Genomic DNA, 15,827 nt, shown 5'->3' on the forward strand with positions numbered 1-15,827 from the left:
TCCGACCGTCTCGGCCTCCCAAAGTGCTGGGATTACAGGCTTGAGCCTCTGGACCCGGCCGGGTTTTTTTTGTTTTTGTTTTGAGATGGAGTCTCACTGTATTGTCCAGGTTGGAGTGCAGTGGCACAGCCTTGGCACACTGCAACCTCTGCCTTCCGGGTTTAAGCGATTCTGCTGCCTCAGCCTCCCAAGTAGCTGGGATTACAGGTGCCTAACACCACACCTGTCTAATTTTTGTATTTTAAGTAGAGATGGGGTTTCACCATGTTGGCCAGGCTGGTCTGGAACTCCTCACCTCAGGTGATCCACCCCCCTCGGCCTCCCAAAGTCCTGGGATTACAGGCATGAGCCACCACGGCCCGCCAGAAGGTATGTTTTAAAGTTTGTGCCATGTGGCAAGTGTTCAGCAAAGGCTGGTAATTATCTTGAACCTTTCCTTAAAGGAATAGAAGCACACAGTGCCCCTGGAGCATAGGTGAGCACTGGGACTCTGGAGTCACCGTCAGGGTTCCAATCCCCGCTTCTCCCACTTTCCGTAGAACCCTCTGCAAGTTACTTAACCATGCCTTGCTCTCTTTACTTATCTATAAAACATGAGTAATGTCTACTTTATTAGGTTATTGTCAGGATCGAGTGAATTAATATACCTAAAATGCATTGAAAAGTTTCTGACAACGGGCACTTAAGTGCTTGATAGATGTTAGTTTTCGTTATTGTCATTGAAGGCTTCTTAAGGAGTAACGTGATTCAATTTTTAGCACGAGAATATTGCTTTGTCATTATGTGAGGATTGGATTGGGCCAAAGAGTGCAGGCAGAGAGACTAGTGTGGGAGAACCTGGAGTGCATGCTGGGTTTGAGTTAAATCTTCTGGAAACTCCATTTTTATCTCACTTGCACAACCAACAAAGAAAAACTAGATCCAGGGGTCCCTGTTAAGATAATGTGAAGGATCTGAACAAATTCAATGAACAGATGTCATTTCCTGCAGTAAGTTTATTTTTATTTTATGTCTTTATATTTTTTGAGTTGGAGCCTCGCTCTGTTGCCCAGGCTGGAGTGCAGTGACATGATCTCAGCTCACTGCAACCTCTGGCTTCCAGGTTCAAGCGATTCTCCTGCCTCAGCCTCCCAAGTATCTGGGACCATAGGCATGCACCACCACGCCTGGTTAATTTTTTGTATTTTTAGTAGAGACGAGGTTTCACCATGTTGGTCACGCTGGTCTTGAATTCCTGATCTCAAATGATCCACCCCCGTCAGCCTCCCAAAGTGCTGGGATTACAGGTGTGAGCCAGTGCGCCCGGCCATATATTCTGTTTTACATACTGCCTAGAAGAAATCTGCATACTTGGAACTGTGGTTTTAATGTTACATGGATGTTCCAGGAAGAATTTTGTTGTTTAAGAAAGTTTTTTTCCTCTTGGTAGAAATAGCCAAAGATCCAGCTTGAGGAAGTGTAAATAACCTCTTTCCCCAGCACTCTGCTCACTTTGTTTCCTGTGATCCCAAGGATCACATTTGTGGAATGTGCTTGTTCTCAAAAGCAGCCGTTCTGTTTTGTGTTCTTCACACCTTTTGAGTCAAGAAAAGGGTCATAGCTGGATGCAGTGGTGGCTCGTGCCTGTAACTGCTGCTGTGAGGGAGGCTAAGGCAGGAGGATTGCCTGAGCCCAGGAGTTCAAGGCTGCAGTGACCCATGCTTGCACCACTGCACCCCAGCCTGGTCGACAGAGCAAGACCTCATCTCTTTAAAAAGGAAAGAGAAGAGTCATTACCATTATTATTACCTAGGCTTCCAATTAATTATTAAAAGATTCCTTGACTAATGGGAAATGATTGAACCAGAAGGGGGTCGTTTTGAGTGATACCTTCTTCCATGGTGAGATGCTGTCTTTCCTTACCACAGCACATCTCCAGTGACTTTAGTTGCGAAAGATGCGTAGAGAGTCTCCTCAGGATAGCATTAGGCACCAGTTGCAGTGCTGGCCTGCCCCTCATGTTGGTTTCTTCCTTTATTTATTTGAGACAGGGTCTTGCTCTGTTGTCCAGGCTGGAGTGCAGTGGCAAGATCATGGCTCACTGCAACCTCTGCCTCCTGGGCTTAAGCATTCTTCCTGCCTCAGTCTACCAAGTAACTGGGACCACAGGCATATGCTATCATGCCTGGCTAATTATTTTTGTATTTTCTGTAGAGACGAGGTCTCGCCACGTTGCCCGGGCTGGTTTCGAACTGCTGGACTCAAGCAGTCCTCCTGCCTCTACCTCACAGAGTGCTGGGATTACAGGCGTGAGCTACTGTGCCCAGCAGTTTCTTCCTTTAGATATGAGAGCATCCCCAGTTAAGTCAGTTGACATGTCCCTTCTTGTTAGTTTGATGAGTTTAACCCTCAGTGAATAGCTTGCTATCTGCTGCCTCCAAGCAGTTCAGTGTGGCAGCCTTGAGTGTGCTGGAGGCTAGAGTTAAGCAGCTCTCTGGGCCAGATGCCTTATCTGGGGAGTCCTTGGAGCTGGAAGTGGGAGGTTGTGGGGGGACAGGGTGGATTGTAAACTTTGCAGTTCAGCTCAGGACTCTGATCCTGGTGCTGACCGCTTGTTTCCTTGTTGAAATAAGATAAAGGAAATATAAACCTAAACACAAAAGGGAGGAAATGGGTTATTACATAACTCTAGGCAAAGAATTATGTTTTAAAATGAAACATCTGCACAAGACTCTTGGGTAAGGGGATAGTATTTTATTTTATTTTATTTATTTTTGAGACGGAGTTTTGCTCTTGCTGCCCAGGCTGGAGTACAATGGTGCAATCTCAGCTCACCGAAACCTCCGCCTCCTGGGTTCAAGCGATTCTCCTGCCTCATCCTCCTGAGTAGCTGGGACTACAGGTGTGCGCCACTACGCCTGGCTAATTTTTTGTATTTTTAGTAGAGACAGGGTTTCATCGTGTTGGTCAGGCTGGTCTCAAACTCCTGACCTCAGGTGATGCGCCCGCCTTGGCCTCCCAAGGTACTGGGATTAAAGGCGTGAGCTAGTGCGCCCAGCAGGGGAAAGTATTTTAGTGTCTTGTTTTTCTTTGTGTTGCTTTTTTTTTTTTTTTTTTGAGACGGAGTCTCTCTCTGTCCCCCAGGCTGGAGTGCAGTGGCACGATCTCCGCTCACTGCAAGCTCCGCCTCCCAGGTTCATGCCATTCTCCTGCCTCAGCCTCCCAAGTAGCTGGGACTACAGGCGCCCACCTCTACTCCCAGCTAATTTTTTTGTGTGTGTTTTTAGTAGAGACGGGTTTTCACCGTGTTAGCCAGGATGATCTCGATCTCCTGACCTCGTGATCCGCCCACCTCGGCTTCCCAAAGTGCTGGGATTACAGGCGTGAGGAGGCACTGCGCCCGGCCTTTTCTTTGTATTTCTAAAACACCTAATTCAGAGTTGACCCTCAGTCATAGTTAGAATTAAGCTGTTTTCTCTCTATAAAAATGACCTAAACACATACATCCCCTAACCCAGAAGTTTTTGTTTGTTTGTTTGTTTTTTTAAGACAGAGTCTTGCGCTGTGGCCCAGACTGGAGTGCATTGGTGCGATCTTGGCTCACAGCAACCTCCGCCTCCCATAACCCAGAGGATTTGAAACCCGTGGGTTAAAATCTACTTTATAATAATCCAGGGCCCCACTTCATGGGCCTGAATCCTTTGGACTGGACATCTGTCCTGAGCGGGCTGTAGCCCTGCCCTCCCCAGACAGAGCCAGGAGGGTGAAATATTCCTATAGCCCAGACAGACCCTCCCTGCTGGTCATCACATGTATGCCAGGTTCCCCTTGGGGATATAGGGGAGAGAATTTGGGGTCCAGGGAGTGTTTGCCTTCTCACCTGCCAGCAGCACTCTTGCCAGGACCTCGCGGAATACCTGCTGAAGGCCTGGAAGCAGTTGCAGAGCTGTAGTTTCAGTGCGATGGATGTGGGGCGTTACGAGACTCACTCAAAACCTTCCTCCTTCCCCCTCCCAAACATTTACTGAGGATAAAAGTGCAGGATGTGTTTTGGGAACGTCAGTAGTCACTACTGTGGGGAGTGAGGCTGCAGCCATAAGCTGGAGCCAGACCCGAGGCTCCCCCCAGGGGTTGGGCTTTGTTAAGGAGCCCTCAGCAGTTCTAGAAGCGGAAGGGTAACATAATTGAGTCTATGTTTTAGAGACCTACCCCTAGCAGGAGTGTTGATTTGAAAAATTTCCGATGACTAATGCCTGCCTGAAACCAGTACGGCTGCCTGCTGGGATGAATAGCTGTCTTTTCATGCAGGAAGAGCAGCTGTGATTATAAAAAGCCTGAACACTGAAGCCCCCTCAAGCTGTTCACGAAAGAAGTTGAAAGCACTGGTGGAACCAGGGAACTGAGTGCATCAGATTGAGGGGAAATAGCTTACTCCTTCCCACCGTGAGGAGCTCCTACTACATCCTCAACTACCGTTACCTCCCACCCACAAATGTGCCTGTTAGGCTGTTCAAATAGATAAAAATGCCAGCACAAAGCATCTTGGTGGTCCTCCCTGCCAGGCAGGCACTGTGCTGTGTGAGTTCTCAGTGCGTGCACTGCCCGCTTGCCTTGCTGCTTGTGCTCACCTTTTGGTCACTAGAGAGTGCTCTGTATCCCTGGGCATGACTGGAGTCCTAATATTTCTTCAGCCTGGGGACAGTGTTCATCCTTCCTTTATATATGTGTAAATTTTTAAGGGTTTAACAACATATTGAAACTCAATTACCAGACACTAATAAGGAAGATTGTTTCTTTTTGTTTTGGTGGTGGTTTTTGGTTTTGTTTTTTGTTTTTGTTTGTTTTTGTTTGTTTTGTTTTGATTTTTGAGATAGGGTCTTGTTCTGTCACGCAGACTGGAGTCCAGTGGCGTGATCTTGGCTCACTGCAGCCTGGACCTCCTGGGCTTAGTTGATCCTCCTGCCTTGGCCTCCTGAGTAGCTGTGACTACAGGTGTGCATCAACACTTGCAGCTAATTTTTTTGTATCTTTTGTAGAGACAGGGTTTTGCCATATTGCCCAGGCTGGTCTCGAACACCTGGGCTCAAGCAGTCTGTCTGCCTTGGCCTCCCAAAGTGTCAGGATTACAGGCATGAGCTACTGCTCCAGGCCTTTTTTATTTTTTAAAGTTTTTTCTTAACTCTTCCAGTTCTGATGCTTACTTTTAACCCATGCTTATTTAATTGATGCTTGAACCAGGCACAGTGAAGTTCAAACCCATTCCTCACCCGTTAGTAGCTCTTGGGATAGTTAATCTCCTTGGTTCTGAGTTTCCTCATTGATAGAATGTGAACAATAACCTGATTCACGGGGTTGTAACATTTAAAGGATGTCTAAAGCTGAGCATGGTGGCTCCAGACTTAGAAGGCTGAGGCAGGAGGTCAAGGCTGAAGTAAGCTGTGATCACTACACTCCAGCCTGGGCAACTGAATGAGATTCTGTCCTTTCAATTTTTTTTTTTTTTTTTTTTTTTTTTTTGTGAGACGGAGTCTTGCTCTGTCGCCCAGGCTGGAGTACAGTGGTGCGATTTCGGTTCACTGCAAGTGTGCAAGTGCCGCCTCCTAGATTCACACCGTTCTCCTGCCTCAGCCTCCCGAGTAGCTGGGACTACAGGCACCCGCCACCGCACCTGGCTAATTTTTTTTTTTTTTTTTTGTATTTTTAGTAGAGGCGGGGTTTCACCATGTTAGCCAGGATGGTCTCGATCTCCTGACCTCATGATCTGCCCGCCTCGGCCTCCCAAAGTGCTGGGATTACAGGCTTGAGCCACCGCACCCGGCCCTCTGCTTTCATTTTTATAGAGATGGAGTCTCACTTTGTTGCCCAGGCTGGTCCTGAACGCCTGGGCTCAAGCCGTCGTCCTGCCTCAGCCTTCCAAAGTGCTGAGATTACAGGTGTGAGCCACCATGCCCAGGGAGTCCGGCTATGTTTCCCATGCTATTCTTGATCTCCTGGGCTCAAGCCATCCTCCTACTTTGACCTCCCAAAGTGCTGAGATTACAGGCATGAGCCACTGTACCCAGCCTTGTCTCTTAAAAAAAAAAAAAAAAAAAAGTCTGTGCCAAAAATTGTCAACCTGTAGTGAGTAATACTCAAAAGTTTTCATTGATCGTGTCCTTTATTTTTTTTGAAACAGTCTTGCTCTGTCGCCCAGGCTGGAGTGCAGTGGTGTAATCTTGACTTACTGTAACCTCCATCACCTGGGTTCACGCGATTCTCCTGCCTCAGCCTTCTGAGTAGCTGGGATTACAGGTGCGTGCCACCACATCTGGCTGATTTTTGCATTTTTAGTAGAGACGGGGTTTTACCATGTTGGCCAGGCTGGTCTTGAACACCTGACCTCAAGTGATCCACCTGCCTTGGCCTCCCAAAGTGCTGGGATTACAGGTGTGAGTCACTGCACCTGGCCTAGCTGCAGGTTTCTGAGGTTACCCCAAAGGATAGCCCCAGTTTGTCCATGACTTTGCAGGCCATGGAACACAAAGCCTAGGATAGCCCAGTCCTAGGGACGGTGGATGCCATCTAGCACATACAACCATTTCTTTCTAATCGTGCATGCCGGCCCCCTGAACACCCCCTTCCTTTGGCCCTGCTTTCTCTAGTGCCTCCATCTCCCAGAGTCCTCACATTAAAAAATAGGGCAGGGCCGGGCACCATGGCTCACGCCTGTAATCCCAGCACTTTGGGAGGCCGAGGCGGGTGGATCACAAGGTCAGGAGATCGAGACCACGGTGAAACCCCGTCTCTACTAAAAATACAAAAAATTAGCCAGGCGCGGTGGCGGGCGCCTGTAGTCCCAGCTACTCAGGAGGCTGAGGCAGGAGGATGGCGTGAACCCAGGAGGCGGAGCTTGCAGTGAGCTGAGATCGCACCACTGCACTGCAGCTTGAGCGACAGCGCCAGACTCCGTCTCAAAAAATAAAATAAATAAATAAAAAATAGAGCAGGGATGGGCAAGTAAACCTTAAGCCTTATCTGATTAACTGTATAAATGACCCTTCTACCCAGAACTCACTGGAAAATCTTTAAATCTTAATTTGCCACTTTCCAAAGAGAAAAATGATGGCATGCATCACTGCCTGTTTTAGTCCATTTAGGCTGCTATAAGAAAACACCATAAGCTGGGTAGCTTATAGAAAACAGAAACTGCCGGGCGCAGTGGCTCACTCCTGTAATCCTAGCACTTTGGGAGGCCAAGACGGGCAGATCACGAGATCAGGAGATCGAGACCATCCTGGCTAACACGATGAAACCCCGTCTCTACTAAAAATATGAAAAATTAGCCGGGCATGGTGGTGGGCGTCTGTAGTCCCAGCTACTCGGGAGGCTGAGGCCGGAGAATGGCGTGAACCCAGGAGGCGGAGCTTGCAGTGAGCCGAGATAGCGCCACTACACCCCAGCCTGGGCAACAGAGCGAGAGGAGTCTCAGAAAACAACAACAACAACAACAAAACACACACACACACAAAAAACAGAAACTTCCTTCTCACAGAGAGTCTGGGACGTCTAGGATCAGGATGCTGGCGGATTCCATGTCTGATGAGAGCCTGCCTGCTTCCTGGTTCTAGATGGTCTTTTTGCTGAGTCCTCACATGGTGGAAGGGGCCAGGGAGCTTTCTGGGGCTTCTTCCTTATAAAGGGCACTAATCCCATTCATGAAGTCTCTGTCCTCATGACTTAATCACTTCCCAAAGGCCCCCACCTCCTACCACCATCACATTGCAGATTAGGTTTCAACAGAGGAATTTTGGGGGGACACATGTTCAGTCTGTATTGCCGCCGTAGGTCTGGTACTGGCATATTGGAGGCAGTGGGTGTTTTTCCATTATTTGAGGTATAACAAGATGAAGGTCCAGGTTTGCTTTTATTGGTACCAGGTAGGCTCACCTTTGGCTATACTTCTGGTATTTATTAGCAAAGGAACTGACAGCCAGTCTTCACTCCAACCACTTGAATGCAGCAGTGGGAGAGTGCCAGTGACTGGCCCAGTATGAGAGATGCCTCCTGGGAGGTCCAGGCAGTGAAGTGGGAGGCAGTATAGGAACTCGTTTGTGCAGCAGTTTACCCTCTAACACCAGGTCAGAGATCCTCAACATGGCTCTTCTCCAGAATCACCCATGGAGTTAGAAATGCAGATGACCAGGCTTCCCCGCAGATTTTGGATTCAGTATCTAGGGTGGGATCTGGATAGCTCCGTATTTAAGAAGTGCCACCGGAGTTTCTGACACTCAGCCAGGGCTCAATGCTGCTTAGGAGGTACTGGGCCCTGCAAAAGGAATGAACCCCATTCTCCTCCCCCAGCCCCACCCAGGTAGGGAGAGAAAAAAGGAAACAAGCATGTGTAAAAATAGGCACAGAGAAGAGCTGGTCTGGAGAAATCGGGGAGGATTTTCCAAAGAGCACACCTTGACATAGGAGTCCCCAGGTGGAGCTTCTGCCACAGGAGTGGCCATTGATGGTAGCTACTGTAGAGAGGCCTGAGGGTGGCAGGTGACAGAAGAAGCCCAAAGACCTTGGGGAGGATCTCCAGTGCTGTACTGGGGAGGGCCGTCTGTTCACTTTGAAGCCATTGTAGGCCAACAGAGGAACCCAAGAAAGAGACCAGGGCCTGTTTATGGAGTTTCATTCATTTCCAATTAAAAATATATATTTTATTTTAAATTCAGGAAGTGCATGTACATGTTTGTTCCATGGATTATATTGCATACAAATGAGGATTAGGCTTCTAGTGCACCCATTACTCAAACAGTGAACACTGAACCCATCATTTCCAATTCCAGTGGTTTCTGTATTTGATATTTTTGCTATTGCAACTTTATGTTTCTTTCCTACCAAGTCTTTGTGTTTTCTGTTTTCCTCTAGCTCTAAGCCAGACCCACATGTTTGCTCTCTTGGTCCTAGCCCAGTAGATGGTGTCTGCCTTCCTTAAAGACACTCTTTGTTAGTCATTGAGCCTCTCCAAACCTACTTCTCCGACTGTGAAGTGGGCATAGTAAGTACTTCTCAGGGTGCTGAGAGGGCTGAGTGAGAACATGGATGGGGATGGGCCTTGGAAACTAAAGTTACTCTTCAGATGAGTGGGATTATGTTTGGTGGATGTTTATTTTATTTGACTGGCATTGTTGGGAAGTTATTGTCCATGTTGGTGTCTCAAGACAGGTGGTCTAGGAAGCGAAACAGTCTTAGCTAGTGATAAAACTTGCCAGCCCCTCCCTCTTAATTTTGCTTAAAATGCAAAGTTAAAAGCCATCATGAAACCAGGAAAGGAGTCATCATGTAAGCATAATTATTTACTCAGGCACAGGCAAGGAACTGCTTTCTGATTCTCCAGGACCTCCTCTGTCCCCAGTGTTACCACAGTTCCACTTTCATAGACTGCTGTTGATATCCAGATCCACTTAATATTGATTGCAATTTGTATTTACAGGCTTAATGCCAGACCGGGGGTTGGAGGTGTCCGATCTCGAGTTGGGATCCAGCAAGGCCTTCTCAGCCAGTCAACACGCACAGCCACCTTCCAGCAGAGATTTGATGCCCGGCAAAAGATTGGCCTCTCAGATGCCCGGCTCAAACTGGGAGTCAAGGATGCCCGGGAGAAGCTTTTGCAGAAAGATGCCCGATTTCGGATCAAAGGGAAAGTGCAGGATGCCAGAGAGATGTTGAACTCTCGCAAGCAGCAGACCACGGCGCCCCAGAAGCCCCGCCAGGTCACTGATGCCCGGGAGAAGATTAGCTTGAAGAGGAGTTCCCCTGCTGCCTTCATAAACCCACCTATTGGGACAGTGACCCCTGCTCTGAAACTCACCAAAACCATCCAGGTAAGTTGTGGCTTTTGTCATGAATTCCCAGAAAGCTAGTAACAAAGGTAGATTTAGAGGCAAGGTGCCAGGAGTGATTGGGCAAAACTACTATCTCTCAAGTGTTGGTATAGCACTTTGCTCCTTACAGAGGCTTTAAGTACGTTATAGCCAAGGAACTATACAAGGAAGGAAGGGTATTATCTCAGTTCTGTACAAAAGAAAGAGGAGGCCCATAGAAATTTAGTGACTTTCCCAAGTGAGATACTGGTGGAAGAGAGAGGAAAGGACAAAAGATTTACTGAGCACATGCCATGTGGCAAGCACTTAACATACATGATCTTACAGTCCTCACTCCACCCCCAGGCCCAGTGGGATTTGCCCTGAGTCCAGGGCACTGGCCACCCTTCACAGCTGCCACCACAGAGGGAAAGGAAACAATGTCGTTTAACCTTCATAGCAGCTTTGGTAATAGGAACAGCAGGGGCCACAGCAAACATTTACTGAGCCAAGTCCGTTAAGCCCTACATGTGCATTACCATGTGGTCTCTGGGTGGATGATGATTCTTTTACTTCCTACCGTGGGGGATAAGGCCCTCTGTAGTGCCTTTTACCAAAGACCAAAGCTGCATGCGCACCATGTATCAAGTTCAGTAACCCCCTCCTTCTAGAGAATGCATGTGGACCCTGTGGGGTGAATTCTGACCACTGAGTGTTTCCAGGTTCCACAGCAGAAAGCCATGGCACCACTTCATCCCCATCCTGCTGGAATGAGAATCAATGTTGTCAATAACCACCAGGCCAAACAGGTAGAGTGAGTGAGAGAGAGTGTGTGTGTGTGTACATAGTGAACATGTAGGCGTGCACATGTTTTTTAATGAGGCCTACTTGGGTGCATGGACTGAGGCTTGCTCCCAAGGTTCCCAGTTGATAGTACTGGAGGCAGGGTTACAGTGAACTTTTTGCAATTTAAAGAAGAAACTTCTTTTTTTTTTTTTTTTGAGACGGAGTCTCGCTCTGTCGCCAGGCTGGAGTGCAGTGGCGTAATCTCGGCTCACTACAACCTCTGCCTCCCGGGTTCAATTGATCCTCCTGCCTCAGCCTCCTGAGTATCTGGGACTACAGGCGTGCACCACCACACCCCACTAATTTTTGTATTTTTAGTAGAGATGGGGTTTCACAGTGTTCGCCAGGCTGGTCTCAATCTCTTGACCTTGTGATCCGCCCACCTCAGCTTCCCAAAGTGCTGGGATTACAGGCATAAGCCACCGCACCCAGCCAAAAAGCGACTTCTTAATAGATTCTTAATAGAGGAAGGGAGGCATAGGGGGCAGAGAGGCTAATAAAATTTTTGTTGTTGTTGTTAATTTTTTTTAAAATAAAAGTTCTATGTGCTTAATATAGAAAACTTGCCAAAAAGTTCCTCAAGTTCCTATTATCCAAAGCCAATCACTGTTGAAATTTTGCCATAGTTCCTTACATGTCCCCCCACCCCCCGCTTTTTTTTTTTTTTTTTTTTGAGACAGGGTCTCACTCTGTCCCCCAGGGTGGAGTGCAGTGGTGCAGTCATGGCTCACTGCAGCCTTGACTTTCTGGGCTCAAATGATCCTCCCACCTCAGCCTCCTGAGTAGCTGGGATCACAGGTGCATACCACCACATCTGGCTAATTTTTGTAGAGATAGAGTCTTGCCATGTTGCCCAGGCTGGTCTCCAACTCCTGGGTTCAGTCGATCCTCCTGCCTCGGCCTCCCAAAGTGCTGGGGTTACAGGCACAGGTGTGAGCCACCATGCCCAGCCTGTTTTTTTGTTTTTTGTTTTTTTGAGATGGAGTTTCGCTCTTGTTGCCCAGGCTGGAGTACAGTGGCACAATCTCAGCTCACCACAACCTACAGGCCTCCCGGGTTCGAGTGATTCTCCTGCCTCTGCCTCCCAAGTAGCTGGGATTCCAGGCATGCGCCACCACGCCTGGCTGATTTTGTATTTTTAGTAGAGATGGGGTTTCTCCATGTTGGTCAGGCTGGTCTCAAACTCCCAACCTCAGGTAATCTGCCTGCCTTGGCCTCCCAAAGTGCTGGGATTACAGGTGTGAGCCACCGTGCCCAGCCCCAGTCTGTTTTTTACTTAACTCATAGTTGTGGTTGTGGTTCTTTTCTTTTTTTTTTTTTTTTGAGGCTGAGTCTCGCTCTGTCACCCAAGCTAGAGTGCAGTGGCGCCATCTCGGCTCACTGCAAGCTCCGCCTCACAGGTTCACACCATTCTCCTGCCTCAGCCTCCTTAGTAGCTGGGACTACAGGTGCCCACCACCGCGCCTGGCTAATTTTTTTTTTTTAATTTTTAGTAGAGACGGGGTTTCACCGTGTTAGCCAGGATGGTCTTGATCTGCTGACCTCGTGATCCGCTCTCCTCGGCCTCCCAAAGTGCTGGGATTACAGGCGTGAGCCACTGCGCCCAGCCATGGTTATATTCTTATCCACTTTTCTATCATTCTTTTTTCACTTTGTAACTCAAGCATTTTTCTGCGACATTTCACATTTACTGTAAACGTTTTAGTAATTACAAAATCCATATAGTTGGCATTCCAGTTTTATTTAAACCATTTTCCTGTCGTTTTCACTGTTAGAAATCCTTCTGCTATGAACATCTTTGTAGATAAAGTTCTTACTAGGGTTTGGATTTATTTCTGTAGGTCATATTAACAAGGATGGACTTTCCAAGCCAAAGGATATAAAGGAACATTTTAGGAACTCTTCGTAGATACTGCCCACTGGGAAAAAGGGACTTCTGATGTATCTGGAAGTTGTAGGACTTTCACTGGGCCCTTGTTGACAGGGAGTTCGCCTGTCAGGACTTGTGCCCCAGTCTTTCCAGGCACCATCAGCCCTGTGCCCACTTCTACTTTGGTCCCTTTCTCTCTCCAGCAGCCATTTCCTTGCCATGCCTGTTCTAGATGTCTGTTGAGGGCACACATGCCACATTTGCTTATATTTCTTTATGTTATATTCTCAGAATTTATATGACCTGGATGAAGATGATGATGGTATAGCTTCCGTTCCTACTAAACAGATGAAGTTTGCAGCCTCCAGCGGCTTTCTTCACCACATGGTATGGCATTTCATGTTTTCTTACGCTGCATGTCTGATCAGACAGGTGGGAGAGGTTGTGGTGAATAGAGCCTGTTTTTTCTTTTTTTGGTTTTTTTTTGTTTTTTTGAGACGAAGTCTTGCTCTTGTCCCCAAGGCTGCTGGAGTGCAGTGGCACAATCTCAGCTCACTGCAACCTCCGCCTCCCAGGTTCAAGCTATTCTCCTGCCTCAGCCTCCCTAGTAGCTGGGATTACAAGCACCTGCTACCATGCCCAGCTAATTTTTGTATTTTTAGTAGAGATGAGGTTTCACCATGTTGGCCAGGCTGGTCTGGAACTCCTGACCTCAAGTGATCCGCCTGCCTCAGCCTCCCAAAGTACTGGGATTACAGGGTGAGCCACTGCGCCCCGTGTGAATAGAGCCTTTCAATGCAGAAATATTTCTTCCTTTGGGCCGTAAGATTTTCAGAGCTGGAGTTAGTCCAACCCCTTAGTTTTATAAATGCTGAGACACTGGGGTGCCTCCTGATTTGTTCAAGGTCCAACAGCAAGTGAAGTGCAGGGCTGCAGCTCCCAGGTGCTGTGTTTGAGACACTATAGGGAAAATGTGAGTGATCCCACAGTGGGGAGTCTGTGTTCTTTCCTTGGTGGCTGGTCATTCTGCATGCTCTGTCACCCTCTATGGTCAGCAGCTCGGGCGCTGCTCTTGGAGTCTGGATTCCCTTGGTTGACATTAGCAGGAATACATCTCACCTGATCTGTGGGCTCTGCCAGGTGCAGCCTGCATGCAGGGAAAGCTTGCTGGGCTAGAGTGTTGATCAGACATCATGCAGAGAAGGAAAGAAAACAGCATCTGGGAGCATCAGGGAGGTCCATGCTGCTCAGTTCAGTAGTACAGCCAAGTGTCAGACAGGGAGGCCAGTGGGCTGCCCAGGTGGGTCCTTATGGCAGACACCTCTTTTGTTTTTCCTTCAGAAGCTCAAAGACTCAGTTTTGGTTACTGTCTCGAGTATGTGGACCAGACTCCTGGTTAGTAATTAAGAGAAACATGGGCCGAGCGCAGTGGCTCACGCATGTAATCCCAGCACTTTGGGAGGCAGAGGTGGGCAGATCACAAGGTCAGGAGACCAAGACCATCCTGGCTAACACGATGAAACCCCGTCTCTACTAAAAAACACAAAAAAATTATCCGGGCATGGTGGTGGGCACCTGTAGTCCCAGCTACTCGGAAGGCTGAGGCAGGAGAAGGGCGTGAACCTGGGAGGCAGAGCTTGCAGTGAGCCGATATCACGCCACAGCACTCCAGCCTGGGTGGCAGAGCGAGACTCCATCTGGAAAAAAAAAAAAAAAGAGAAACATGAAGCTGGCTGTGCGCGGTGGCTCACGCCTGTAATCCGAGCACTTTGGGAGGCCGAGGTGGGCAGATTACCCGAGGTCAGGAGTTCGAGACCAGCCTGGCAACATGGTGAAACGCTGTCTCTACTAAAAATACAAAAATTAGCTGGACATGGTGCCGCGTGCCTGTAATCCCAGCTACTCGGGAGGCTGAGGCAGGAGAATTGTTTGAACCCTGAGATGGAGGTTGCAGTGAGCCAAGATTGCACCACTGCACTCCAGCCTGGGTGACAGGGTGAGACTCCGTGTCAAAAAAAAAAAAAAAAAAAGAGAGATACGTCGTGAAGCTGAATGATGCCAGTTTGTTTCTTTACAAAGGGACCAGGCCTTTCCAGTAATTAGACTGCTCAAGTCTGCTATCAAGGGAACTATCACCTTGCTCAGTGAGTCTCTATCCCTATTTGATACCCTAATTGAATAAATGCCATATTTATACTAATGCGTTTTGTACCCTGTGAGATGGGTACTGTTGATTACCCTCGTTTATGGATGAGGAAGCAGGCATGGAGAGGTAAAATAAGCCTGTTCAACATCACCCAGCTGATAAGAAGCAGTGGATCTAGGAATGGAGCCTGAGCAGTCTGGTTCTCAGGGCCCTGTGTGTAGTCACTGTGCTGTCCTGGCTCTGGAGACTCAGAAAGCCGCCTGAGGAATGTGGAATCCAGCCTGGGGTGACGCTGCTTCTCCCAGACTTGGAGAAGCGTGGTGAATTGCCCCTGCCCATTCTCTGATCTGCCTTTCTGGCTGCTGCGTTCCTCCCTTCTCCCTGGGTCAGTGCCTTTAAACACTGCCCTAAATCAGCAGGGCTCCCGTCGCTTCTGCTTTATGCGCCTTTTTCCTCAGACACAATACAGGGGAGTTTTGTTTCCAAGGGACCATATCGAGATGGGAGGGGCTATTTTTGGTGATCTGCGCTGCCGAATGCCCGTGTGTCCCTGACTGTCCAGGAGCTGATGAGGCCAAGGCTGTGTGTGGTTCCTCTGGATGGCCAGAAGAGGAACCAAAAAGCTGAGTTCTGGGCCTTCTTAAGTGTGGTGATCAGCACACTGTGATAGAAGCATATCTGGGAATGAACTTGGCCTCAACCTTTTGGCCTTTTAATTTTTCAGCTTTATTAAGAAAACAAAGGAATAAAATCATGGCTACTCCATAGGCATAGCGGCTCTTTTACATTTTTTGTAGAGATGAGGTTTCACTGTGTTGCCCAGGTTGGTCTTGAACTTCTGGCCTCAAGCAATCCTCTCACCTCAGCATCCCAAACTGCTGGGATGACAGGTGTGATCCACTATGCCCGGCCAAGCTTTTGGCCTTCTGACCAGCCTCATTATTGTAGAATTTTTAGAAAGTCTAAGTGGTATGGGTGAGTCTGTGGCTCTTAGGTAATTTTCCAGGTCAGGGCTGTATGGAAGCTTCCTGCCAAGAGCTTCTAGCACTGTGGAGAGTGGCTTCTGTGAGTGCGCGCTCAGGCCGTGTGTTTTTTTCTCCCCCTGCCCCTTCACTATGGGATATCACTGGCAGCCGGCAGCTTTTTTGGC

General features: G+C 48.2%; 2 protein-coding genes across 7 annotated transcripts in view; both read left to right on the forward strand.

Annotated features, from left to right (window-relative positions):
• The window catches only part of CYB5R3 (cytochrome b5 reductase 3), a 61,277-nt gene that overhangs the window by 39,635 nt on the left and 5,815 nt on the right, over positions 1–15,827 (forward strand). The window lies entirely within an intron of this gene.
• POLDIP3 (DNA polymerase delta interacting protein 3) overlaps positions 1–15,827 on the forward strand; it is a 31,751-nt gene that overhangs the window by 2,342 nt on the left and 13,582 nt on the right. For 3 of the 6 annotated variants that reach the window (XR_013398709.1, XM_077948707.1, NM_001190901.2), the window contains 3 exon segments: positions 9,446–9,836; positions 10,538–10,624; positions 12,823–12,918. Coding sequence is in view for 5 of the 6 variants with exons in the window: in XM_077948707.1 (XP_077804833.1) it covers positions 9,446–9,836; positions 10,538–10,624; positions 12,823–12,918 (574 nt within the window). In the remaining variant the exon portion in view is untranslated. 6 annotated transcript variants of the gene reach the window in all.

This window comes from Macaca mulatta, chromosome 10, assembly GCF_049350105.2.
Source record: "Macaca mulatta isolate MMU2019108-1 chromosome 10, T2T-MMU8v2.0, whole genome shotgun sequence".
NCBI classification, from domain to species: domain Eukaryota; kingdom Metazoa; phylum Chordata; class Mammalia; order Primates; family Cercopithecidae; genus Macaca; species Macaca mulatta.